The sequence below is a fragment of the Panthera tigris genome, chromosome C1 (genome assembly GCF_018350195.1).
Source record: "Panthera tigris isolate Pti1 chromosome C1, P.tigris_Pti1_mat1.1, whole genome shotgun sequence".
Classification (NCBI taxonomy): domain Eukaryota; kingdom Metazoa; phylum Chordata; class Mammalia; order Carnivora; family Felidae; genus Panthera; species Panthera tigris.
Genome location: NC_056667.1, coordinates 211,506,216 through 211,532,707, shown reverse-complemented (window position 1 = coordinate 211,532,707; position 26,492 = coordinate 211,506,216). Strand labels below are relative to the sequence as shown.

The 26,492-nt window shown below is 47.2% G+C and overlaps 1 protein-coding gene across 12 annotated transcripts in view; it reads right to left on the bottom strand.

Annotated features, from left to right (window-relative positions):
- ARMC9 (armadillo repeat containing 9) overlaps positions 1 to 26,492 on the bottom strand; it is a 151,953-nt gene that overhangs the window by 79,350 nt on the left and 46,111 nt on the right. For 11 of the 12 annotated variants that reach the window (XR_006220985.1, XM_042995612.1, XM_042995619.1 and 8 more), the window contains 8 exons: positions 21,626 to 21,660; positions 17,804 to 17,918; positions 14,824 to 14,916; positions 11,313 to 11,403; positions 9,937 to 10,060; positions 7,141 to 7,280; positions 5,525 to 5,601; positions 2,764 to 2,838 (listed from right to left, as the gene is read on the bottom strand). Coding sequence is in view for 11 of the 12 variants with exons in the window: in XM_042995612.1 (XP_042851546.1) it covers positions 2,764 to 2,838; positions 5,525 to 5,601; positions 7,141 to 7,280; positions 9,937 to 10,060; positions 11,313 to 11,403; positions 14,824 to 14,916; positions 17,804 to 17,918; positions 21,626 to 21,660 (750 nt within the window). In the remaining variant the exon portion in view is untranslated. The remainder of the gene's footprint in view (positions 1 to 2,763; positions 2,839 to 5,524; positions 5,602 to 7,140; positions 7,281 to 9,936; positions 10,061 to 11,312; positions 11,404 to 14,823; positions 14,917 to 17,803; positions 17,919 to 21,625; positions 21,661 to 26,492) is intronic. The other variant, XM_042995618.1, reaches the window with a different exon arrangement.

The following is a 26,492-nucleotide window of genomic DNA, read 5'->3' as shown; positions in this document are numbered from 1 at the left end:
TTTTCAGTTAAATGAGCCAATATTTCCCTCTTTTAATGCAGGCCTGTTTGGAGTCAATGGCTGTAAGTGAATCAAAGAAATGTCAAGGGCGGTTTTGAACATGGTGAATTCCCATCGTGTAGAGAAGAGCATTACCTTCCAGAAGGCTAAGTCTGGATTAGAATCTGAGTTCCCTCATGAATTAACAGTGTGACCTTGATCAAATTACTTAGTTCCTCCCAACCTGTGTCCTCAACTGTAAAATAAGGATGGCAACGCTGGTTAACATGAAATCTTTCAAAGGTAAAGAATGTAATTGGGTGTTGGTTAGGTAGATACATATGTTTGTCCATTGCATTGAACTATATAAATTATACCTAAAAAAACAGCATCCAGTCCCAGTGCTGGTACATAATAGATGCTCAATAAATGGTTAAGGGGAGTCTGGGTGGCTCAGTTGGTTAAGGGTCCAACTCTTGATCTCAGCTCAGGTCTTGATCTCAGGGTTGTGAGTTCAAGCCCTGAGTGGGGTTCCATGCTGGGTATAAAGCCTACTGAAATGGTTAAGATTGTTCCTGCTGTGTTTGGAAGGGATTTGTGGCTCAGAAGAGAGATCTGGTAGCCGAGGCCAAGGGAATAAACAAGGTTCCGGGTGACAGCAGAGTGAGAGGCTTAGGACAGCACCTTTGAGAAAGGAAACATTTAACAGAGAGGCAGGCAGAGACAGGCAAGCGCACAGAGGAGAGCATGAAGGAGTGGTCTGGAAGGGAGGAACAACTCTGGATAGTCTTTGAGTCAAGGGAAGAGGGTATCAAGCGGGCAGGAGTCTGCTCCAGCCCAGGCCAGACTGTCTGGCTGGGATTTCAATCCTGGGGAAGAGCTTCGTGGCCGACAACTGCACCGGCGCCGGGGGCGGGAGGCTTTGGAGCAGGCATCGGCGCAGCCCTATTGATCTGAACCGCTCTCCTGTCCCAGACCTTGGCAGTCTCTTAGAGTTCAAATGGCCTCAGTGCACTCATTTATCTTCTTCTCTGTTTGGCAGGGGGTGGGGGGGTGGGGGGGGTGGGGTGGTGGTATTATTTTAAGACCACCATCATAGCATTTGGTACCGATGTAATTTCTATGTTTTCTTTGTCGTTTTCCACAAGCATACAAATGTTTTACCTGGTTGCAAAAACAGAGTTCTTATGATGTCATATTCTCCTCTCCTTTTGGGAGTCCAGTTACACATGTGTGAGACCTCTGGGTATTGTCCCCCAGGTCTCTGAGACACTGTCCCTTTCCTCCACACTTTTTCTCTCTGGCCTGGCTGATCTCTAAGGGTCACGCTCTAATGTCCTATAACACGAATCTCTCCTCCCCACTTGGTCCCTGTCCCTTTACTTCTGTTTTGTCCTGCCTTCCCTGCCCCTTGCCCTGGATGTCCTTCCTCCAAGCTGTCTTTCCTGCTGCCTGATCCATATCACCTCCCTTCTTTTTTTCTTAGCCTACGTGTTTTCTTCCTTGGTCTCTCCTTTGGTTGAGAATTCCTCTCACCAGAAGGACCATAATGCAGAATTTAACCAAGTTCATTTTCCCTTGTTCCGTACTGAAATGATTCCCCTCTCCCCCAAAGCAATAGGCAATTAAGTTCCATTGTTCAGTGTGACCACACTGAATAGTTCCTAATTAAGTTTTTATCTCTGGCATAACTGTTGATGTAATTTTAGATGACTAATTAGGAGATTTAGCAATTCTTCTAAGTAAGCAAAACCAAGTGGAAGAACATGTTTCACTGGTCTCAAACTGAATTGGCCTGTCTTTTGACTGTGGAAATATATTTAATCCCTTCATCATAGCATTCAATATGCACACAGTTGAGCTGGTTCCGCACGTTATGAGAAAAAGGACAAAACTCCAGTGGTTTTGCTGATTAGATCCAGAAACACTTGTCATCGCATACGATGCTAATCACCTGAAGCTTGTTTTATACTTAATCCAACAGAAGCACTAATGTAAACACATCAAGTATTGAATCCACTATTTACCAACCACACCAGGAACCAGACAGCTTTATTGTCTTTACCAGAGTGTCTGTCCCACTTGGTTGCTGTGAGAACGTCTGTAGCCTCCGAGCGTTTGGACCACACCACTGCTCACTCCTGCCGCAAGTCCCCTAGGACTCCTGCAGGTGAATTTCAGTGATCTTTTCTCCATTTCACTGTTTTCCTGCTAAGCTTCTACTATGAAATCCATAGGCATTCCCAACGCCCCAAATTAAAACGAATCATTAAAAAAAAAAGTCTATTAACTTTCCAAAACTAAGCCTGTTGGGAACTTTCTAACTTGGTAGTTCTTAGGAGTTAGGGATCCCTCGAGAATATGATAAAAGCTCCAGATTCTCTCTCCAGAAAACTGCAAATACACATCTGGCATACAATTCCAGGGAGTTCATAAGCTACGTGCAAGCCACGGGGCCCAGTCTCAGATCTCCTTGCTCTAACAGCTTCTGAACCGTGGCACTGATTGAAGCTTACAAATTTCTCAAGGATATTTGCTTTCTTTCTTTTTTTTTTTTTTTTGTAAATGTTTATTTATTTTTGAGAGAGACAGAGACAGCACGAGCAGGGGAGGGACAGAGAGAGAGTGAGGCAGAGAATCCTAAGCAGGCTCCGTGCTGTCAGCGCAGAGCCCGATGTGGGGCTCAAACTCACAAACCTATGAGATCATGACCCGGGTCGTAGTCAAGAGTCAGATGCTTAACCAACTGAGCCACCCAGGTGTCCCTCAAGCACATTGTCTTACCATTGCCCTTGCTTCCTCACGAATGGACGGAATAGAAAGGATGCTGTACAGAGCTCCGTTCACATACGGCTGTATCTTTAAGGGGAGAAAAAACAGCCATTTACAAGTTGTCACATACAACTCAGTGATCAAACACCCCGCTTGTGACAGTGTGGCTCACGAGGAGAGAGAGCACTACCACCTTCTTCAGCTCCAGGACACATGTTTCCAAAGGACAGATATCTCCATGTCCAAATATGGAGATATCTCCATATTTGCATGTCCCAGTGACAGCTACAACGAAGAGTTCAAACCCAAGTTCATTACTGGCTCCCAAAGCTCACTCCTGCCATATGCCACTGCTTAACTGTCGGCCTGCTCATTCAGGCTAGTACCGCTGGAGTCATCATCGAATGCTCTCGCTTCTGCTCTCCAGTGTTGAGTCTCCAAGCTGCCTTTGATAGGAACCCTTCTTTTCCACACACACTACCACGGTCCTTGTTCGGACATCCTCCATGACCTAGGCGACATCGATCCTCCCAAAAGGTCTCTGCCTTTGATGTTCACATGTTAGCCCAATAATCCCATCATTGCCAAAATTCTACAACGTGGGCCAAATCGTCCCTCTTCCTACCTCGTAAACCTTCCCTAGAGCCTACCTGGAAAGTCCTCACTCCTCAGTACGGCACACAGGAGCCTTCGAGGTGTGGCCTCAATATCATGTCCCCCTGCCCCTCCCTTCCTGCACACATCCCACGTTACTTACGGGCCCCTCCCCCCCCCCCCCCCCCACACACACACTCAGCTCTGTTTCCTGCACATCCCCCCACTACCATACTGGGTTCATATTTATACTTCTGTCTCCCCTATTGTGAGTTCTTCGAGGACAGGACTCATGTTTTACTCACACAGGTAACCCCAACATCAAGCCACACAGGACATGGTACATGGCAGGTGCTTGATAAATGGCAGCTCCCTTCTGAGTAGATTTTGTGCTACACTCTCCAGAGCAGTGAAGGGCTCATGTCCCACCCGTCTTTTCTGGCGCTGGACTTTATTGTCCCTTAATCTTTGCCAATCTAATGGGTAAAAAAAATAATAAAAGGCGTCCTATGGCTGTTCTTTCATTTTCCTGACCACTGGCCAAACTGGTCATCAAGATTTCCTGTTCTGTAACTTGCCCCCGTGTGTACTTTATCTTCTTCTTCTGACTTGTATTTATCAATTTATAGGAGATCTTCATATATAAGGGAACTTTTGTCCTATGTGAGGCCAATTTTTCCTCAGGGTATCATCTGTCCTTTGACTCTTATCATGGCATCTTTTTCCATATCCAAAAAGTCTACTATTTACAAAGTCAAATATGCGTATCTTTTTCTTCATGGCTTTTGGGTTTTGTCTTTCAAGACTATGACTACCTCACACAGGACCCATGCAGGGAGCATTTATTTGTGTGGCAAACACATTTCTAGGCTCTAACATGTGTACAGGGAGACTTTCCAGTTCATCTTCAGGGCAAATGCATTTGTGACAATTACAAGATTTACATCTGTTGGTCTATTCTGTTCTCAGAGGTAGGAAGCATACTGGTGCCAACACCTGAAACCAACATTTACTATCAGAGACAAATTTGCCACAGGCTTCAACCGCCGTAGTTGAATAAAATGGAGAACAGAGTCTAGAAGGAGTTGAGGGCTCCTGATCTGAAAATATAAAAAGCTCATCAAGCACTGTCACAACCACGGAACCCTCGCCAGCTGACGCAGCCAGGGTCACTCAGCTGGTGGGCCAGGGGACCTAGGGTAGGAGAGAAATGAACAGAAGGGGAGCTGTCTGCAACGGGAATGGATACAGGGAAACCAAGTGCCTCACTCTGACCCAGCGGTACTCTGTCCTGTCCTGCTAAGACACCCCTGTACTTGATCTGGCTAAAGAGGCCAGGTTTTTGTTGAGGCTTTGGCCTCAGGGGCAGAGTCATGTCGTGGTTTCTGCACAGGCGTCTGTAGAAAGCAGGAGAGAGAATCCTCATACTGTTTATAAGTTTCTGTTAATTAGTTTATCGAGACCTCCACTTTATTTAAGAAGGGCTTACGGCACACAGGTTAGACGACAGAAAATCACCCCAGTGTTGGGGAGGCCACGGGGGAGAGCAGGAGCTGGTAAGGCCATTCTGCGGGACAGCGTGGCGGGACTCTGACCTGAGACCGCCGTGTGGGGCGAGCCAGCAGTGACGAAGTGTCTGCACCCCAGGGGCCTCGGGGGGGTCAGTGTGGCCATGGCACTGAGGACCCTGTGGCGGCTGAGAACTGGAGGTAATGGAGGCCGACAAGCCCGGGGGACTGGATGGGGGCAGTGCAAACAGGGGCTGTTTTGCAGTAGCAGGAGTTAAGGAATGAGATGTATACAAAGCACACAGTAAAGTCCTCAAAACACAGTGAAAAAGTCTGAAAAGAGTGAGATCTAGAGCACAATACGATTTACACGATGACGCACGCAACACATAACCTTAACTACATTTTCAGGCCACGTACGTGTCCACAGACGTACGTTAAACAAACACACCCCGGGGAGAATCGGCGTGGGGTGGAATGAAGCAGGGTGGGTGACAAGGAGATTAAGTCCCGAGGGGGACCTGGCAAGGACCAGTGATGACAGGGCGACAGGAAATGAGGAGTGGGGGATCGATTTCCGGCTTCCCGGTTGCAGAATGTGGGGAGGCAGAGCGCACGCACTAACCCAGCCAGCCCTCCCCCAAGCCCAGGCTAGCGGCGCCGCCCCGTACCTCGTGGTTCTCATGGCCGAGCAGATCCGAAAGAACTTTCAGCACCAGGCCTGCCACCTTGGCACACATGTTCTTCCCTTCAGAAAAGACAACGGAACAAAACATGACGTGTCTAAACTCAGAAGTACAGTTTCAAGTCAGGCAAACTTGAGCACAAATCTTGGGCCCTCTGCTAATGAACTGTGTGACCCTGGGTGAGTCACTTAAGCAATCCGGGCCTCGGTTTCTTCCTCCTGGGGTTCCCTAGCGATTATTAACATCTACCGAAGGGTGATGCAGAATGAAGGAACTCGGTATAGGCCGTGCACTCCGAGTGGAGACGGTGGCACAGAGCTAGTCGTGTCAGTGAACACACGATACATTACGGGGCAACGTTCTACCTCCCAAGTGCGCACGCCAGCGTCACAAAACTCACACAGGTGCTTTAGCAAGTCCAAATAGCATTGTAACAATCACTGCAAATAAACTGATGATAGTAAGAGAAGCTGATTAGAATCTGACGAATGCTTTAAAGCTGGGATATCTGCATATGTTGTTTTTTAAGAGAAGACTGAAGTAACAGTCATTTAGTCACTCAACAATACACAGGCCGTGCAGATTGCAGATTACAAAGCATCCGAGGTCAAAGAAGCTTCTAACGAATACCCCGGAGCTATTTAGCCACGTAACTTCTTCTCCACAAACTGGGGCTGCTCAGACTAAGGGCGGCCACAGGCCGGACTTGGCACTTCTTCTAAAGAAGCTTCTTCTATCCCCGTAACGGGTCATTTCATGGATGGAACCTGCAGAAAAGCTGCGATCGCTGCCTTTACTGATCAGATGAGCTGAGATGTGCGCGTGAAAACCCCCTCTCCGGGGGCGGTGTGTGAAGTGGGGAGACTGCTGTGGTGAGGAGCAGGGAGCCTGGTCAGGCGTCCTTGCTCTGCCACCGACTTAACCCTGTAGAATCCTGGAAACATAGTTCTCTGTCTTGGGACAGAATGGATCAGAATTCTTAACTTCCTGCCTTTGAATAGTGCAATGAAGATGAAGAAAAATATAAAGTATTTTAATTTCCTCTTACTGCAGGTGCTGTAAACACATAAAATGGTATTTCCAAGGGCAGCAAGGTATTTGGCTTCAGGGATTCACCAACTGTATAACTAGCTGGAAATGTTTTACACCCTACTTCTGTTTCAGTTCTCTATGAGGGAGACTAAAGGCAAACCACAGCAGGCTGGGTGGTGGTCCGGGTTCACACCCGAGCCAGAGGGCTGGGGGATGGGGGGGATGGGGGGCAGGGTAGGGGGGGAGCCAGAGGGCTGGGGGCTGGGGGGGACGGGGGACAGGGTAGAGGGGGAGCCAGAGGGCTGGGGGATAGGGGGGATGGGGGACAGGTTGTTGGGGGAGCCAGAGGGCTGGGGAATGGGGGGGATGGGGGATAGGTTGTGGGGGGAGCCAGAGGGCTGGGGGATGGGGGGACGGGGGACAGGTTGTGGGGGGAGCCGGAGGGCTGGGGGATGGTGTAGGGGGGGTAGTTAGGGGCTGGGAGGCGGGGGGGGGGATGGAGGACAGGGTCGGGGGGGGGGGGGAGCCAGAGGGCTAAGGGACAGGGTGGGGGAGGGGTACTATCAGACCTGCGCTCCGGAGGCAGAGGTTCATAAGCAAAGCCACCGAGTACTCCAGCGTGTAGTCAGACAGGCAGTCGGGGTCCTTCAGAATATCAATCAGCCAGAAGATGAGGCCGTCTCGAATCATCGCTGTCTGCAGCGGGCGCCTAGGATGCAAAAGCCTACAGGTTAACTACAGCTGTCGAGAAACCTTCCCTGCAAGACTACGGGGTGATGTGCACACCTGTCAGAATAGGCAAACTGTGCAGGACATACAGACTCTGAAGGATATTTTGTTGTTAGACCTGCACAGCTGAAACAAGAGATGCCTTTACCTTTCGAGGGTACTACTAAGGGTTCAGACAGAGAGAAGGCAGTCAGGAGGCCTCCTACTTTGAAAGTTTCTTTTTCAACATTTACAATTAGCAGAGTATTACTTCCAATATTTCATAAATATTTATTGACAGCTTTTGGCCTACTTGACCCGGGAGATAGCCATAGGAATAGTTCATCACCAATAAATGGGTTTTTAGTAAACTCTAGTCCAGCTAGGCACTTGAGCTGTGTGAAAAACAAGAAAAGCAAACAACCAGCCCAATCCCATTTTGAGTCAGGTCTCTAGAAACTAAGGGTAGTTGAATGATGTGGGTCGTATAATCGATACAGAATTGTTTTCCACCCAGAGTCTAGGTATAAAACCTTACAAAATCCAACACCTCATCAAAATGCGTTATGGTGAATGTCTTCATGCCGGCCTTAAGAACTGATGAGATCAGGCATAACGGTATCACTATGAAGTCGTGTAAATTCTTTGAAAATCAAAACACCACGGAGGAACCACCACTGCACATCTCCTAATGAACAGGTTATGGTAAAACTCCTACCTGGACAGTATCTACTTGCGCTATTCTTCAAGATTTTATTTTTAAGTGAACCCTACACCCAATGTAAGGCTCGAACTCACAACCTCAAGAACAAGATTGACACGCTCTACCGACTGAGCCAGCCGGGTGCCCATCTGTGCTAGTCTTAAACACCACACTCACCACCTCGGTGAAATTTACTGGAATACAATGAAGGCTACACTCTTTTGGTAATCCTAACTCTCTACATTCACTGTACAGACCCCAGAAAACTGCAAAAACGTGAAGCATATTTCCAGAACAGAGAAGCTTAAATTACTGTTTGCAGGGCAAGAAAAAACTGGCAATAAATATCTGTACTCCCAGAAAGAAGTATTTCTTCCTTGTATCTCATCTCTGTTACTTAACTATAGTCACTGAATTTCTAAAAATTTTCCAAATGCAGTCGACACCAGGCTAAATTATCTTTATAAACAAACAAAGTGTTCATATGATCTGAGGAATATAATAACTGGATATTACTACTTACAGATCTTCTCAATTCACATAGTGAGAACAAGAAGCATTGGCAGGGACCTGGCAAATAGTAGGAGCTAACTACCTACCGCTTTCCCTCAGAAACACACACACTTAGAATGAGTCACCTTGGGGGAAAAAAAGAAAAAAAAAAAGAATAAGTCACTTTGCAGGCTTTGGGCTACTAGCGAGAGCGTATCAATCAAATGTTAACCACATTTCTCTCTCTCTCTCCCTCTGCCCCTCCCCCCCCCCTTTCTAACAACAACAACAAAAAGTTAACCACATCTGACAGGAAGAAAGTATGTCCAGAAGGGGGCTGATGGTCAGAAAGAGCTGAGATTTCTTACTAAGGCCGAGAGAAAGTGAGGTGGTCAGGAGGGAACGCCATGCTGCAAGAATTCTGAACGACTCAGCGATTCCACTCTTAGACACCGAGTCAGGAGACAGGAAGACATGTGTCCACACAAAGACTTGTATGCAGATGTTCCTAAGAGGCTTGTGCATAATAGACAAATAGTAGAAACAATCCAGGTATCTGTCAACCGCTGTATAGATAAGCAAAATGTGTTCTGTCCATAAAATGGCACGTTACTCAGCATGACGAAGGAACCAACTCCTGACATGTTACACCACTGATGAACTTAAAAGCACGATGCTGAGTGAATGAAGCCGGTCACGACAGAACACACATTATAGGATTCCATTTATCTAAAATGTCCAGCATGGGTAACTCTACAGAAAGCAAATTTGTGGTTACCGGGGGCCGGGGGTAAGAATGAGGCTTGGAGGTGGGCATGAGGTTTCTTTGCGTGGTGATGGAAGTGTTCTAAAGTTAGCTTGTGGCGGTGGCTGTACAACTCTGTAAATCTACTAAGACTCACTGAATGGTGCATTTAAAAGGGGTGAATTTTGTGCTATGAAAGCATACCTTAATAAAGCTGTCAACGAAAAACAAACAAAAGCTCTAGGTGGCTACGAGATCCAAGTCATAATAGGGTCCAGATGGAGACGTCAGGGTGGGCCGCTGGGATATAGGGACTGGGGAGCGGGAGGCTCCGCCCACCTTCCATGGAAATCCCACCACACCCCCTGTGACTCCTCATCCACGTGCACATCTTCCACAGAGGCTGCGAGCGACTTGCTGAGCTGAGCTCCATCAGGTTTTACTCACGTGTGCATCTCTACCCCTGACGTGGCCTGAGACACAATCCAGCCCCTGGCCGGCCCCCGCCGTGGTGCTCGCGAGGACACCACAACGGCACTTCCTGAGTGGATGGTTTCGAGGATTAGAGATAGGCTTTCCAGCCCTATCTTGGAAAGTCACCCAACCTCTCCTAAATGTTAACTGAAAATATCACGTGCCCCTTGGGCTGCTACTGGGACCAAACAGTGGCTAAACCTTACTGTTAGGAGCTACCATGACCTACTGCGCGGTCAGCACCTGAGGCTGAACTTCTGCAAGGCCCCGAGAATGTTCTCCCGGGTGACGACGTCCTCGTCTTCCTCCTTCAGCCTTTCCTCCAGCATCCGCAGCACCCTTGTGGTCTGGGCCAGGTAGAGACGACCTAGTGATATAACCAGAGACGCACAAGCAGAAGAATTGATCTTGTGCTAAGTTCATGCTCCAAAACCACTTTCGATGAACACTTCGCACGTAACGTTACGTAGAGTTTGGGTAATTTTAGGTTCTAAAAAACTTAAAACATATTTTTTCTGCAAAGTTGGTTTTATCTAATCAACTAAGGAAGAAAAAACGACTCCTTTTGTAACCTAAACATAATTAATTCATCACTATGTTTTTGTGGGGAGCTCTTTTATTTACCTGAAATCTTGAACCCAAAAGTCAGATCTACAAGGAGAAAGAGGGTAAGGAATCTGTATGTTATGGGTACCTTAGTCTTTATAACAGAGGCAACCAAGCAGTAATGATTTCTGGCACATTCCTTGCTCCTTCGAGACACACCCGTGGCCTGGGGAAGGAGTTGGGAACCATACCTGGAACCCTACAATAAGCCTTGAGCTACCACTAGCCTGTTGTGACTTGTGTCTTGATACAGATGACATTAATGCATGTACCCTCCCTTGTAAGAACAGACGGAAGAACAAGCAAATGAATGACTGACCCAGCTTTTGGAGTATCATCTAGTCATCATTTGAAAACTCCCTTTATTCACATTTTAAAAAGCTGAAACAAAGAAGAACTTAATGGAAGATAATGGCACCCTGTAAAATCATCTTGAATTCAGCTTTGGTATGTATTATCTTTGGAATTTTCAAATCCTCTTGGTTTAAGAGATTATAGGCTTAAAAAAAAAAAAAGAGTTTATTTTTAAGTAATCTCTACACCCAACATAGGGCTCAGACTCACAACCCCAAGATCAAGAGTTACACGCTCCACCGACTGAGCCAGGCCGGAGCCCCTAGAGGTTACACTCCTTTGAAGGAAATGGTGCAGTGCTTATTGGAATCAGCTTTGATTATTTCACTAACCTTATTTTGCAGAAAACTAGAAAATGCATTACCTGTTATATACTTGAAAGCCAGTGAAATACTATGGTTACGAAACCAGAAAGCTCACAAAATAAAACCAGAAGGCTTATAAAGTAAACTCTAAAACCATCAAAATTTGCTCTGACATAAACTAAGCAAAAGGACAACAGCCAATTTGCACAAAACACCTTAGATGCACTAAACGGGAATAAATGGAGGGGACGTAGAGCATCTTTAAGAAACGTGAAGAAGAACGTCAATTTTCAAAGGAATAAAAAGCACTAATAAGACCTAGCTGCTCTCTGGGAGGAAAAGTTGACGCTCTACCTTCCGCCAGGGACGCGAAGGCATTGATGAGCCGGGCCATGTACTGTCGCACCACCTCGCTCTTGGAGTGCAGCAGCTGAAGCACACTCCTCTGTGGGGGAAACACAGCAAAAGAGGAAAATGATGAGGTTAAGGAAAAGTGACAGGTAAACACACGTCCCTTCTCTGGGTCTGCTCTTCCCTTCCTCCGTGTCAATTTATTAGAGGTGAAATAAAGGGACTGAAGCCAACGCTTCATCTGGAAATCTCCATTTCCAACTGATTTTTTATGAGAGTTGACAAAAAATAAGTTATTCAGCCTTCTAAATTAAAAGAACGAATTATACGGGCGCCTGGGTGGCTCAATCGGTTAACTGTCCACTTCAGCTCAGATCACGATCTCGCAGTTCGTGGGTTCGAGCCCCGTGTTGGGCTCTGTGCTGACAGCTCAGGGCCTGGAGCCTGCTTCGGATTGTGTCTCCTTCTCTCTCTGCCCCTCTCCCCACCCTTCTCAAAAATAAATAAACATTAAAAAAAAAAAAAAAAAAAAGAACCAGTTACACAGAGCACTTAGACAGTGACTGGCACAAGGGAGGCAATACTGTTGGCTATTGCTGTTGCTAATGTTTTTCCAGGTTAATGATAGCTCCAACGCACACATCTAATTTTGCTCCCTGCAAACCACAGTAAAACTACAGTGAACGGATTTTTTTTTTTAATTTTTTTTTTTAACGTTTATTTTTGAGACAGAGAGAGACAGAGCATGAACGGGGGAGGGGCAGAGAGAGAGGGAGACACAGAATCGGAAGCAGGCTCCAGGCTCTGAGCCATCAGCCCAGAGCCCGACGCGGGGCTCAAACTCACGGACCGTGAGATCGTGATCTGAGCTGAAGTCAGACGCTTAACCGACTGAGCCACCCAGGCGCCCCAGGATTTTTTTTTTTTTTTTTTAAATACACGAATTCTGAAGGACAGAGAGACAGCACAAGAAATGTAACACAATTTCGGAATCAGGAATGCAGGGCAGTAACAGACTTAGCAGACCCAAGAATGTCAAGTCTCAAAGGCAGCAATGGACAATGAGGAATTACCCAATTTACAGCACTTAACCCTCAAAAGGGAAAAAAATAAAGAAGAATGAATGAAAGCTGTTAGAGCAGGAGCTAGATCCCACTTTGTTGCTCCCACACTACTGTCCTACCGCATACTTCCCCCCATTGGTCTCTTGCAAGGGTAGCACAAAGGGTCTCGGGGCGGGGGGGCACCTGGCCCAGGTAAGCAGGACTTCTACACCAGAAGGGGGTAAGGGGCAGTGCCTAAATGCAGAAAGAATGCTGAACAGGGAGTACCCTGTCCTCTTCTCCTACCTGAGTCCCGGAACACTGCACCCAGATCCTCACCCTCTAGGTAGGAGAACAGAAGACTCTTCCTAGAAGAAAATGACCAGCCCAAGAGAAAAGAACCAGAGATCCTAAAATCAGAGGTTCCTAATAGAGAGCCCACCTGGCTCACCCTCCAGTGGAGCACTGCGTCTACAGGTCCTACCCTCGCATTCACAACTTCCAATCGGCTTTCACTCCCCCCACTCAAAACATTATGAGTTAAACAAGGTCTATCAGAAACTCAAGATAAGTTTCCAATATGGGCGATAGATAAGGTCAAAACAAATGGGGGAACAACCTGAAGGAAATGAGACGGTGAAGGGAGAAGAAAACTAGAAATAAGCGCAAATGTGTCACTAATGCCCTCAGAGATACAAGAAGTTGTATTATGTCCATGAAGAAACAGAATGTCATAAAAAGGGAGAATGAAAAACTCAACTAAAAGGTTAGAAAATAAAGATGAGGAGATCTCCCGGAAAGCAAAAAGAAAAATATGGAAAACATGAGACACAAGAGAAAATTAGAGAAGCAGTTCAAGAGGTGCCACATTCAGAAAAAGAACAGAGAAAACAGAGAGAGGAAAACCTAAGGCATCTTTCATTAGAGGATACATTATTTTTTTATATATACAACCAAGAAAGAAAAGCAGCCAATTAAACTACAACAGGCCATCAAGTATTAGACACATTCCAATTTCCCAGATGCTAACATGGGGGGAAAATGCATCTCAGATTCAATGAAATAAGATAGTTTCAGAAAGATCCAACTGAATTTACTCTTTGCATTTGAGTTTATAAAGTCACAACAATGTATTTTTCAACTGCTTCATGTCTGATAAGTTGGTTGCAATGCCATTATAAATATAAGCAGAAGTAAAAAGGGGCACGTGGGTGGCTCAATCAGTTAAGCGTCCAGTGTCGGACTTGAGCGCAGGTCATGATCTCGCGGTTTGTGAGTTCGAGCCCCGCTCTGGGCTCTGCAGTGGCAGCTCGGAGCCTGGAGCCTGCTTTGGATTCTGTGTCTCTCTCTCTCTGCCCCTCCCCCACTGGCATGCACGCTCCCTCTCTCAAAAGGGAGTAAATAAACATTAAAAAAAATTTTTTTTAAGAAATAAAAATAAAAGAAAATAAGTCACGAATCTGAGAGACGATTTTTAAACTTAACATAACTCTTTCATGGGAGCAGTAAGAAAACTACATTCAAAGAATAAACTGGCAACTCAGAATTCTCAAACGCTACTGCCTGTGTGCACAACAGGCACAACTAACATGATTAGTTTCTGCAGGGTGCCGTCTCATCGGCGAGCCTAAGGGGTATCGATATTCCACTCAGCGCACACGCTGTGAGCTTAACAATAGGAAGATAAAGTATTTACGTCATTTTGGATAAACATTCAGTGGGACAATGAAACGCGGCGTCTTTATATATGCCATGTTCAAGAGCTCGTTCCTCCTCCTGTCCAGCGAAGCCTGGTGCTGGCAACAGGTAAGGGGGTGAGGAGTGGGGAGGGGAACCGCCATGCCTTGGCTACTCTGTGCTGGGCACTGGGTCAAGTACTTCCCACACGTGACCAAACGCAATCATCCTCCCAACCTCACAAGGCAGGTGAGGCTCCTTCTCAGAGGTGGTTAAGAGTAATGTACTTAAGCTAATCTGGCTCAGAGGCAGCAGGGCAGAAGTTTGAAACCAGTTAATCTCATTCTGAATCCCATACTTTCCCCACTGCATCGTCAGACCTATCTGGTCCGAAGCTATATACAAACATAGTGTTAACACATTTCAAGTCGGGCCCAGATGAAAACAACTGGGTTGGCTTACCCGCCTTGCCGGCCGTAAATCATGCTGGGCTTGCGGGACTCACGGTTACTCGGCAGGGTCAGGAAAAGAGTTGGGATTTGGGGAAAAGGAAAAACGACAGGCAAGAGCTCCAGAGTTGAATCAGGCAGTTCAACCTGTTTAGGACTCTACCAGAGGTGAAAAGTGGGCCAATGTGTGGGGTGAATAGCAGATCTCACCAGCTAACAGGAGCTCAAGGCTGACATACAGTCACTAGACTGAAAATCTCATAAAAAGTAAAGCCTCCTCCTTTTGCTAAGATCATCCCCTCGAAATAAAGGCCCTGGCTGGGCTCTGGCCCTCCTCTTGCAGACCTGGCCGTGGCCGTGACAGTCCAGGAGGTCGTTGCCAATGTAGGCTTCCAGAACGGTCTCCCTCTGCTCTCCAGGATGGGATGTGGTCAAGCGCTAGAATAAAGAAAAAGAAAAGTAACGATCTAAGTCTTAATATGGAGAAAATGTTCCCATAGCGGGCATCTTTTAAATGGCAGTACCGGTAACCACACATTTAACCAAAGTAAATAATATCCGGGTGGGGAGGGTTAGTTACCCAGCCAACCAGTCAACTAACGAGTTACAATGTCGTATTTCCTCATGGGTGACGTAGGCATCAACCTGCACACGTGGAATCTCCAGAGAAGTGAAGTGGTAAAATGCCCGGACTGCAAGTGTACAGATAAGGAGAGCTCACCAATATCTAGAGAGGGTTTTGCCAGGAAGGGCCTCAAGAGCTGGCCCATAAAGGATGAGCAGACCATTAGCCACCACACGGGAATGTGAGCATGGCGGATGGGGGAGGAAGTGTGGTAAAGGTCAGGGAGGCGTGAAAATGCAGGGTGCAGGTGAGTGGAGCTCAGTGATGGGGGTGGACAAAGGGCAGGTGGAAGAGGGCTTGGAGCAAATGTGTTGCCAACAAATTAGACTTTCTACTATACAGACTGCTGCAGCAATATTGTGTGCGTGTGCGTGTGCGTAGGGTGTAGATGCGTAGAATTTTGTATATCTTGAGAGCCATAAGTCTCGGGTTAAGGAGGAATTTACTTCATGTCCATAGGGCTAGAAAAAAAATGTTGTGGGGCATCTGGGTGGCTCAGTCAGTTAAGCCTCTGACTTCGACTCGGGTCATGATTTTGCGGTTTGTGAGTTCGAGCCCCTGCGTCGGGCTCTGGGCTGACAGCTCAGAGCCTGGAGCCTGCTTCGGATTCTGTGTCTCCCTCTCTCTCTGCCCCTCCCCTGCTCACACTGCGTCTCTCTCTCTCTCTCTCTCTCTCAAAAATAAATAAACATTAAAAAGAAAGAAAGAAAGAAGGAAAGAAAATGTCGTGTGTGCAATGTGTGTGCGTGTGCACATATGGGTGTGTACAGGTATGAATTACAACACGAGAACATCACATAACTAAAGTGAGCAAATGTCCTTGCTTTTCCAGGAAAATCCTCCTAACAATCCCTGAGACTGCAGGCCTTACTTCTGGCCAAGGAGGCACTGGGTGTGTAAAGGACCACATGGTGAGAAGACAAGAGCGGCAGATCCCCCCAGAACCAAAAGGTGGAGGCCTCCGGAGGCAGGTGTCGCTGACAGGCTGGACCCACTGTGGCCAAGCAGGAGTCCCTGAGGGGAGAGGGCACTCTGTTAAAGGAGGGTGTGCCAAGAGTGTCACATGCGGGGCTGCTGGGCTGGAGTGGGACACAGACAAAATCATAAGACACAGGTTTACTTTTCCTGACTATTCTGTGACAATGTCATTCATTCAGCCAAGGACTACCCTGTCTCACCAAGAGCCCAGCAGCACAAACTGTGAGGACGTGCCGGGCAGACAATCTAGCAGCCAAGGAAAGGGCTTGCTGACTTGAGCAGAGAGAGGCGACATCTGGGGCAGGGATGGCCCCCCGAGATTACTCCCGCTGCCCACCTCATCCGCTGAGGCAGGCATCACCACCGATCGCAGGACTCTTCCCGCTGAGGCTAGAGTCATCCTCAGAGCATGCTCGAGACCACATTCCAGGAAGCACCACCAACCATCAGAAGAGCAAGTGAGGCAGCCTTTTTCCACCCAGAGACGGGGAAATTGCTCAGAGGCATTTTGATGGCAACATAACCTGAGATTCAGGGATCCATGAGGAGTCTGACACGATTACAGGATAAGTTAGAACGGATCATTTAAAGAGCCAACCAGCACTGGCCTAGACCTGTAGTTCTCAAAGTGTCATCTTGGGAACCCTATGGGTCCTCAAAGCCCTTTCAGGGAGCCTACAAGGTCATGATTGTTTTCATAATACTAACATACGGTTTATCTTTTTCATAGTAAATGTCTCAGAGGCTGTATGAAGGGTGACACTGTGACAAATCGAATGGGGGAGCAGATGTAAGAATCTAGCTGTCCTCCATCAGACCAGACGTTAAAGAAATTTGCAAAAATGTATACGGATGCTGCTTTTCCTATTAATTTTTTTGCTCGGAAAATAGTTTTTTATAAAAAAAAAGTGTCATTTATGTTATGTTCTGGGTTCATTGTTCATCTTAAATGGATTAATATTTAACATTTTCTCAGTTTCATTTCTAATATTACAAATGTTTGTAGATAAATTTCACATAAACTGAAGGCTTTCAGGTCCTCAGTAATTTCTGAGAGTGTAAAGAGGTCTGAGACCAAAAAGCCCGAACCACTGGCTTAACTGGGACCAGTGTGAAGACTGGGCTTTGCTTCCCTTAAAGACTGGTTCATCAGCGTCCACCCTTGCTGTCTGCTCCAATGGCCACGCGGCAACGCCTGAATGCAGAAGTCTTGGTGAAGCTGTCACGTCAGAATGACTCTGGGCACTCACACGCCGACCGCGCTGGCCAGGAGTGTGGCTCCAGACCAGGCGACAGGGGCAGTCTTGAAACTGCATATTTTGGGGGCTCTCTCTCTCTCTCAAAATAAATAAATAAACATTAGAAAGAAAGAAAGGAAGGAAGGAAGGAAGATAAAGAAAGAAAGGAAGAAAGAAAGGAAAGAAGGAAGGAAGAAAAAGAAAGAAAGAAAGAAAGAAAGAAAGAAAGAAAGAAAGAAAGAAAGAAAGAAAGAGAGAGAGAGAGAGAGAGAGAAAGAAACTGCCTATGTGAAATGACCGAGGGAAGGCAATGGCAACTGTGATGTCAACACGGGGGTTTTACAAAGAGGCAAGGCGATCCTGAGAGGTTGTTGGTGCCAGCAGGCAGCGTGAAGACAGATTTTTAGTAGATGGGTTACAAGATACACCTGAGCTAGCCAGCCAAGAAAACCAGCATGGCCTTTTTCTCCCTTAAGGTACGTACCCAGCGCAGAGCCTGCAACAAGAAGGCTTTCAAGCGGTCACTCCCCCAAATCAAATCCTTCTTCAGTTTCTCATAATCCAAGGAGGGCAGCAATGGGACATCCTTCAGCTTCCTACTGGGCAACACAAGTTCAAAGAGAAAGAAAAGGGCAAAAGGGCATGTTCATTATACCTCCTGAGTATCGGGACCCCCGTCTCGAGCTGCACAGGCTAGCGGCGGCCCGGCTGTTTTCCGTGCTCCCGGAACTAGGTCCAGGCTTCCACAGAGAGGGCTGGTTCTAGGCTCCCCACCACCCCCGGCGTCAACTAGCCCTGCTCTGTCTCTCCTGTGGTACGTACTGGGGTTTTGTTTAACATCTTCCCCAAAACGAGGAGTCCCTGCCTAACCAGGTTTAGAAACCACTGCATTCCCGTTAGGCCCGGGCTCCATCCGACAGGGATGAAATCTCCTCGGAGGCCCCAGCACTTGCTGCAGCGCTCAACGTCCTCCTTAGAACCTGGAGCAAAGCCCAAAAACTATTAGCGTCAGCAGGGCCGAGCGTTCTTCCTAAAAACCCGAGGTCACTGTGCCTCTCGAACCCGAGGAACCTAACCGGGGGAAGGACAGACCGGGTTCAGAAACACCCGTGAAGAGTCATGGTTGACCCCTGAGCAGGCGCAGGGGTGTGCCAGGAGGTAGCGCGGGTTCCCGCCTGTGAGACGGGCAGCAAGCAGGACAGTTGGCAGACCCTGGCCGAGAGGACTCCAGGCAAGCCCCGGGGGGAAGCCAGGTTTCCCAGGGTCTTGCCAGTCTGCCTGGCTGAACAGGAGGGGACTGGACAGAAGGGAGAACGAGTGACAAGGGAGCGAGGCCTATGGTCTGGTTTACGGGACTGGAGCAACATTCACCTCCTCGCTTTCATGTCACACTCGTCATAGAGGCCACCACTGGGGGCCTGGGGATTCAACTCCCTGGGGATTTGTAATTAGTTCATCGTAAAACAAGTAAAAACCAAAAGCGAAACAAAAATATGGTTCTCCCGATCCTGTGCACGGAACATTAATACTATTATCAACACTAACTGCACAACACTGACGGGGGGCTCAGGAGGACTTGGGTGAAAAGACGCAAAAATGAAGAGTTCTTTTTGCTTTTCACTGAAGTGTAACGGGGACACGTTATATTACTTGCAGGCAAACAGCATGATGACTCGCGCACAGTGCGAAATGGTCACCGCACTGAGTCTCTCTGCCCTCTGTCACCATACCAAGTTCCCACGCCTTTTCTTGTGATGAGAACTTTGAAGTTACTTTCTTAGCAACTTGTAAATTGGCAATACAATATTATTGACTATAGTTCCTGTGCCGTCCATTACATCCCAGGACTTTTTATTTTGTAAGTGGAAGTTTGTACCTCTCGGTCTCCTTCACCTATTTCACTCGTTTCCTTAGTTTGGAAGGGTGGGACAGAAACTGAGGGAATACCTCTGGGAGGCAGTGTTCAGGATCCTGTCAGTTTTCTTCATGCTCTACCGACTGAGCCAGTCGGGCACCCCTACCTGCTAGTTTAAAAAAAAACAACTTTTTTTTTTAACGTTTATTTATTATTGAGAGACAGAGCATGAGCAGGGGAGGGGCAGAGAGAGGAGGAGACACAGAATCCAAAGCGGGCTCCAAGCTGTCAGCACAGACCCTGATGCGGGGTTCGAACTCACAAACCGCGAGATGATGACCTGAGCCAAAGTCGGACACTTAACCGACTGAGCCACCCAGGTGGCCCCGTGCTAGTTTTTTTCAATGTAAAATTTTAAAAGCCAAAATGAAATCCTCTTCAAGGGCCCAGGGAAAAAGGCCAGAAAACAGGGCCACAAATGAGATCTCAGTAAATACCCCTGGGAGGAGTGTGTCCTATTTGGTACATCAAACAGTTGAGCCACGCACATGTTCACACTATTTTGACACTTATTTTCCTGAGGCAGATACTACTGTGCTTGAAAATGAACACAGACTACTTTAAAAATTTCGATGACAAATGACTGGCCAGTATTCTTCAAAAGTGTCAAGGCCACGAAAGACAGAGACTAAGGAATGATTTCCAGTAAAGGAATCAGACACGACAACCACATCAACATATGGTCCTGGACTGAATGCTGGACCAGACAGAGGACGTAACGGAACAACGGGTAAAACGTGAGTGAAGCCTGTAGATTAGATGGTATGGTACCAGCGTTAATTTTCTGATTTTGATAACTGCCCTGGGCTTGTGTCAAATATTAACATGGGGAATCCGGGTGAAGGGTATAGGAGAATTCTTTGTACAATATCTGTAGCTCTTGAAATTATTTCAAAATGAAAAAAAGATTTTTTAATTTGAAGTTTAAACCAGGACTTGTTCTAGACAAAAAAGTCCCATCTGTCAAGCCAAGTCTGAAATTGTCCTATAGCTGGGGAACTTCCTATGGCTGGAAATAGCACTTCCCTGTCACATGCAGGCCACAGTTACTCGCCCATCACGTCAATATTACCGGCTGAATTTGTTGCCAACCAAGTTGCTGAGAAACCCCACATTTCTGCAGTCCAGCCACTCTCCCACTGTCCAAGAAAACTGTGTCCTACCTTCTCCTTTGTCCTCTTAAGCCCCTCCACCAACTACCCCCCTTTACTCTCTGCAGGTGACCTTGCTTCTCATACCGTTGGGAATAACATTAACAAACACCCAAGGAGTTTATTAAATCCCCAGCATTGTACTAAGTGCTTTATACATATTAACTCATTTTTATCCTCACAATAATCCTATAATAAAGTTACTTTTGGGGCGCCTGGGTGGCTTGGTCGGTTAAGCGTCTGACTTCGGCTCAGGTCATGATCTCACAGTCCGTGAGTTCGAGCCCCGCGTCGGGCTCTGTGCTGACAGCTCAGAGCCTGGAGCCTGTTTCAGATTCTGTGTCTCCCTCTCTCTCTGCCCTTCCCCTGTTCGTGCTCTGTCTCTCTCTGTCTCAAAAATAAATAAACGTTAAAAAAAATTTTTTTTAAAAAAAGAAAGTTATTATTAGTGTCATTTTACAAGTGAGGAGACTGAGGCACGGGGAAGTTACATAAGTGGTCCAAGGTCACAGAGCCAGTAGCAGAGGTGGGATTTTAGCCCCGGCAGTCTGTGCTCTTAAGCATGACATTATACAGCCACCACCTGAAGGGAACAAAGTGCAGGGTCAGTGTCAGACTCAGGCAGGACTGAGGGAGGAGGCAGGCTGTGTCTCTCTCAGGTGTCTGAGTCATCTGACTGTATCCCCCGAACTCCCATAACGAGGGGGGCTCAGGGGGCCAACAGAAGCCACTCTACTCCTCGCGCCTTTGCTAAAGGTTCTCAACTTCCTTGTTACTGCAACATACATGCCCGGTGAAGCTCCCTTGCATCCGACCCCCACACGGGTGACAACCTAACTGATGTGGGTAGGAATGCTCAGGCCTAGACAAAGCTATCCTGTGGCTCTGGTCACAGTGTGAGCCAGCAGAGATCGTGAAATTCAGACACTGCACCACTCTGCTGACTGCCCTATGACAGAAGATTCTATACAGTATCATGGGAACAATTCAATGAATTTTTCCATTTGATGCTACCTCTCCAAAATAAGTAGAATTAATACTAAAAAATACCTCTAGTTTAATAATCTTGCTTATAATTACTGGCACTTCCTTTAATATCCAGCTAGACTGGAGGTCTAGCTAATCAAAGGCACTCCTCTAAGCTAGGCTGTTAAGATGAATGTTTACTGAAGTGACTTTGAATTCTAGTTTTACCCAGGGCTGTTCTCCATAATAACAGCTCCTAAGGGCAATGACTTACCCTGGTGCCAAGGAGGCTCTTAACATGGTTGAAGCCTGGGGGTGGGGTGTGGAAACAAAAGAAGAGAGGCTGTGTTATAAACAGGGAGAGCAATGCATTAATCCTAAATCGCTTTACTCACATAAAATCAACAGATTTGCAAAGTTTTTGATCCCTCAGGATTCTCCGGCCATAATCATACATGATTTAAAAATTAGCCCAAACCGAAGTTAAGCAACACACTACTGATGTATTTCCCAAGCCGCCTACAACCCTTGGTTCATTGTGGCTCTGCTCCAAGGAATACTCCATAAAAACATGAGTGGGTCCCCCTGGACCAAATTCAAGAGGCACTTAAAGCTGCCTAGTCAGATATCATAGAGAACAAAAGCAATGAAAGTCATTTTATTATCCTGATTTTTTCTTTACTAAGGTTTTCTCTTTGAGTATAAAAATAACATGCACTTTGTACCAAGTCAAACACTATAGAGGTGTTTATAGAAAAACCCCCTCCCACTCCATTCCCCTTTCATCTTACTTATAGGCCAGATCACTGCCTACTTTATGGACATTCAACATTGTTCCATTCATTGCTTGTTTTGTTTTGTTTTTGCCACTACAAACAATGCTGTATTAAACATGTACTGAAACAGACTTGAGAAACAAAAAACCAAATGCTGTGTGTGGCATTTACTTGGACCAACTCAAACCAACTGTAAAAAAACATTTTGAGCAAATAAGGGAAATATGAATATGGACTCACTGGTACTGTGTGATACTGAAGAATTAGTGCCAATTGTATTTGGCATCATAATTATGTTTGGTTTTTGTTTTGTGAAGCCCTTAGCCGTTGGATATATACATTGAATTATTTGCAGGTAAAGTGACATAATGTTTGGACTAGGTTTTTTTTGTTTTGTTTTTTTAGTGTTTATTTTTGAGAGAGAGAGAGAGAGAGAGAGAGAGAGAGTGAGTGAGTCAGAGCGTGAGCCGGGGAGTGGCCGAAAGACAGAGACACAAAATCCGAAGCAGGCTCAAAGCACAGAGCCCAATGAGGGGCTTGAACCTATGAACCGTGAGATCATGACCTGAACCAAAGTCGGACGCTCAACCAACTGAGCCACCCAGGCACCCCTGGACTAGGTTTTAAGGAACTCCAGGAAAAAAAGTTAAGTAGAGGAGAAGACAAGAAATCTCAGCCCTCCATAGAGCCATTCTCGAAGGGGCAGGTGGTGGCACTCAATCCTCTGTGTCACAACAGCTCTCAAATGGTCATTATCCACACTTAGCACACTGAACTGTGACAATTTTACAACTATTTCTGTGCCTTTCTCCTTCAGTAGACATGGAGTTCTGTAACCCTCAATATATGTACCCAGCACCTGCTACAGTGCCTGGACGTACAGAGGCATGTGATCAAATTTGTTGAATGAATGAATGAACGAAGACTGATATCCCCAAATGGGCTCTCCAGAAACCTTGACTAATTTAATAAATTTAATAAACTGGCCCTGGCTGAGGACTCCAGTCTCTACTGCTTCTACTGTATAGTATTTACAGGCCACACAGATTCCCATCTTGGAGACAGCAAACCTCATTTTTAAATGGCTCATGACCATGTTTTATATTTTTTAACCCTTGACTTTTTTTGGTAATTAACGGAAATGCCTATTTCTGTTATTGGCTTAAATAGCAAGTAGCTCAGAAAATAAGTTTGAAATGTCATCTAAATTACTCATCTAACACATTAAGAAGACTAAGAAGCCAAAATAGTGAGTCAAATAAGGGCATAACCATGTTAAAATATCAGGCTAATGTATACACAAAATAAAGATATTTTTAAATTAATGTTGTCGACTAATCATATATCCACAAATAAAATTCATGAACACCACCCCTTTCTTCAGTTAAGAAAATGTTTTCTAACATTTATTTTAAAAAGATTTTAAGTAATCTCTACACCCCACATGGGACTCAAACAAACAACCCTGAGATCAAGCGTCACATGCTTTTCTGACTGAGCCAGCTAGACACCCCCTTTCTATCTTTTAAAACAGCGCTTCTCTTTCGCTAAACTCTGTAGCATTCTATTTGGCCTGTGAAGAAATTAATTGAAAAACACTAATAACTAAAAAGGCAGTGTGTCAAACATTACTGAGGTTTTATTATCCAATCAAGTAAAAACAAAAAACAAAAAAACCCCGAAAAGATGAGCTGGGGGAAGAAAGGCCCTGCATGCTCTTAATGAGAGAGGACTTTGTGCTATTTCATTCATGCAGCGAGTCCTTACTGATTCCCTCCCACCTGCTGGGCTTGGTGAGGCACAGAGATACCCCAGTGAAAAAAGCAAAGCCCCCTTCTCAGAGAGCTTACAATCCAACGGGGAGAGTCAATGATCAATAATTCTCAGTGCCTTATTGGCAAGTGGTGGCAGTAACGGCCCCATTGGATGTGGACCCCCAGGAGAGCACACAGAAAGAGCACCGCTCCCCCTTCCTTTCTGCCTATCCATGCAGACCCTCCCCCCCACACACACACAGGGCTGGCAGAGCTGGGAAGTACTGAGCTCCGTTTTAAGTTAGGAGGTTGGTATTGACCTTAACAGTGATGCCTGAGGATAAACTTGCCCAGCGAATGGAGAACTCACAATAGGATATATCTATCTCTATATAGATATATATATCTACCTATATAGATCTATCTATATATAGCTGCTGCTTCCTACCCGCTGTACGGAGGCATTAATAGTAACACTCAAGCACCAAAGGGGCTGTGCTCCAATCTTCTGACCAAACTTTACTTTGGACTAGATTTCTAAAAGTCATTGCCACCAACCGTGGGTGCCGCTCTGTGTGTAGCCAGTGTGGATGGCAAAGAATAACTCAGGAGGAGAAAGACGGGAGAAGCTCCAGGGTCATCAGTCGCAGTCAGAATAATAATAATTTCCCTCACGAGCTAACAATGGATTGTGGACATCGATGGACAAGCGCCAGAATGGATCCCCTTGCCGAGGAGTTGCCAAAGAGGCCCTGATGCGGCCCCACTGGGCACTGTGTGATTTCCAGACCTTCTGTTGGGAGCTTCCGGAAAGGCCTCTGTGGGCGGGGGGCACCAGAGGGAAGCCATGTGCTCCATGGCAGACAGGTGAATGGACAGGGGGTGGTCTCCCATCTGAGGAAGCACAGTATGAACCCTTCAAAGTGCAGGTGTAAGCCCGCAGAACGAATATCCTGACCCGTCAATTCTTCACTGGGCACCTACATTGTGCCAGGCTCAGGGCAAGGCTCTCGGGACCCCCTGAATATGCGAGAAAGGAATTTCTGCCCACGCAGAGATAACACGGCAGCATCATGCCTCCATCGCTGCTCCGCTGCAGGTGAAGCACCTGCGCCCGGGCCTCTCAGCTGTGACTGCTCTCGAAGCCAGGGGTCACGGGGTGGGGGCGAGGACGTACAACAGCAGGATGAGGAGCTCTGCCAGGACATGTGACGTCAGACAGTGTTTCGAGAACGCAGTATGAGGTGTAACGTGACGAAGCGTCCCTTGGTCAAAAGCGTCTGCAGACGTGCCGGCCGGACTCTTCAAGGGTCTTCAGCGTCTCAGAACACAGCACGTCTCAAACTTAATACATCAGCGGTTGGCTCTGGGGACGGGGAAAGGCTGTGGGATTAGTGCTTCTAGGCACTTGCTCTGGAAAAGGCTGTTCCACAGGCAGGCGCGTGCAGCCCCGGAGGGTGGGAGAGAAGGGGCCGTGGCTTGAAGCCCACAGCAGCCGCCGAGCCCTGACTTCGTGGAAGGCACCGTTCGGGGCTGGAAACCTAAGGCCAGGCCCACTTGCCCCCAGCCTCCCTCCCGGGCCCCGGGACAACAGACGGACAGCTGGACAGCTGAAAGGTGAAGGCGGGCCCCTCTGGCGAGCGGCCTCAGGGAGAGGTGACCTGGAAGAGGTCAAACAACCACAGTGGGAGGCATGAGGAAACGCCTTAGCCACGGGACAGAAGAGGCCACAGGAGGCGGGAGGCCGCCACAACCAGCTGTGGAACAGGAAGGGGTGCTTGCACAACACGGGACTGCAGGGGGAAACGCAGGAGGGGAGGCTGAGCTGGAACACAGTGCCCATTTGGGAATGGCGCTAGGTATGTAAGTGGAGTGGGAGTGCCCCAGTTCCTGAAAGTGCCAGTCACGTCCTCCAAAACTCGGGCAGGAGCCTCTCCGGGCCACTGAGGGCCTCATACTTGGCCCTGCCTCAGCACCCTGTGGCCTGTGGGCATCTGAGATGGGGGGGGGTGGGGGGGTGGCTAGGCAAGGTGCACGGCAACATGCCCCCGTGGGGAGGTGCCGGGGACGGTGCTGGGGCCTCTTGGGCTTTCTGTGAGCAGAGCTGAGCATGGAGAGGGATGGGCCTTAGGCCACAGAAGGCTGTGCACCCCACGCTGAGCACTTGGGACCTGGGTCAATGACAGGTATTAAGCAAGACAGTAACATGATCGATGACTGGATGTACCTAAATCCTTCCTGAAACTTGAGGGCATACATAAATAAAACACAACCAGAAAGGTCACCCCTGCACTTGTGTGGAGTATCAGCCAGGCGAGAGCTCAGAGACTGAGACCGGTTAGGAAATGTTGCTTTAGCCAGGACAGAAAGAGGAAGAGCCTCAACAAACCCAAATCAACAAAGAGGTGGGGCAGGAGGGAGGAAGCCACTCAGATCCCAAGGACAGCCTGAACATGGGGCAAAAGAGAGGGAAGAGGTTTCGATGATTCCCAGGTGTTCTCTGGAGTGTCATTCACCGAGACAGGAAGCACAGGAGGGGAGACCACCTGTTTGGAGGAAAGGACGAGCCTGCTTTTGGACACGGAAATGATGTGCTGGTCACACATTCACA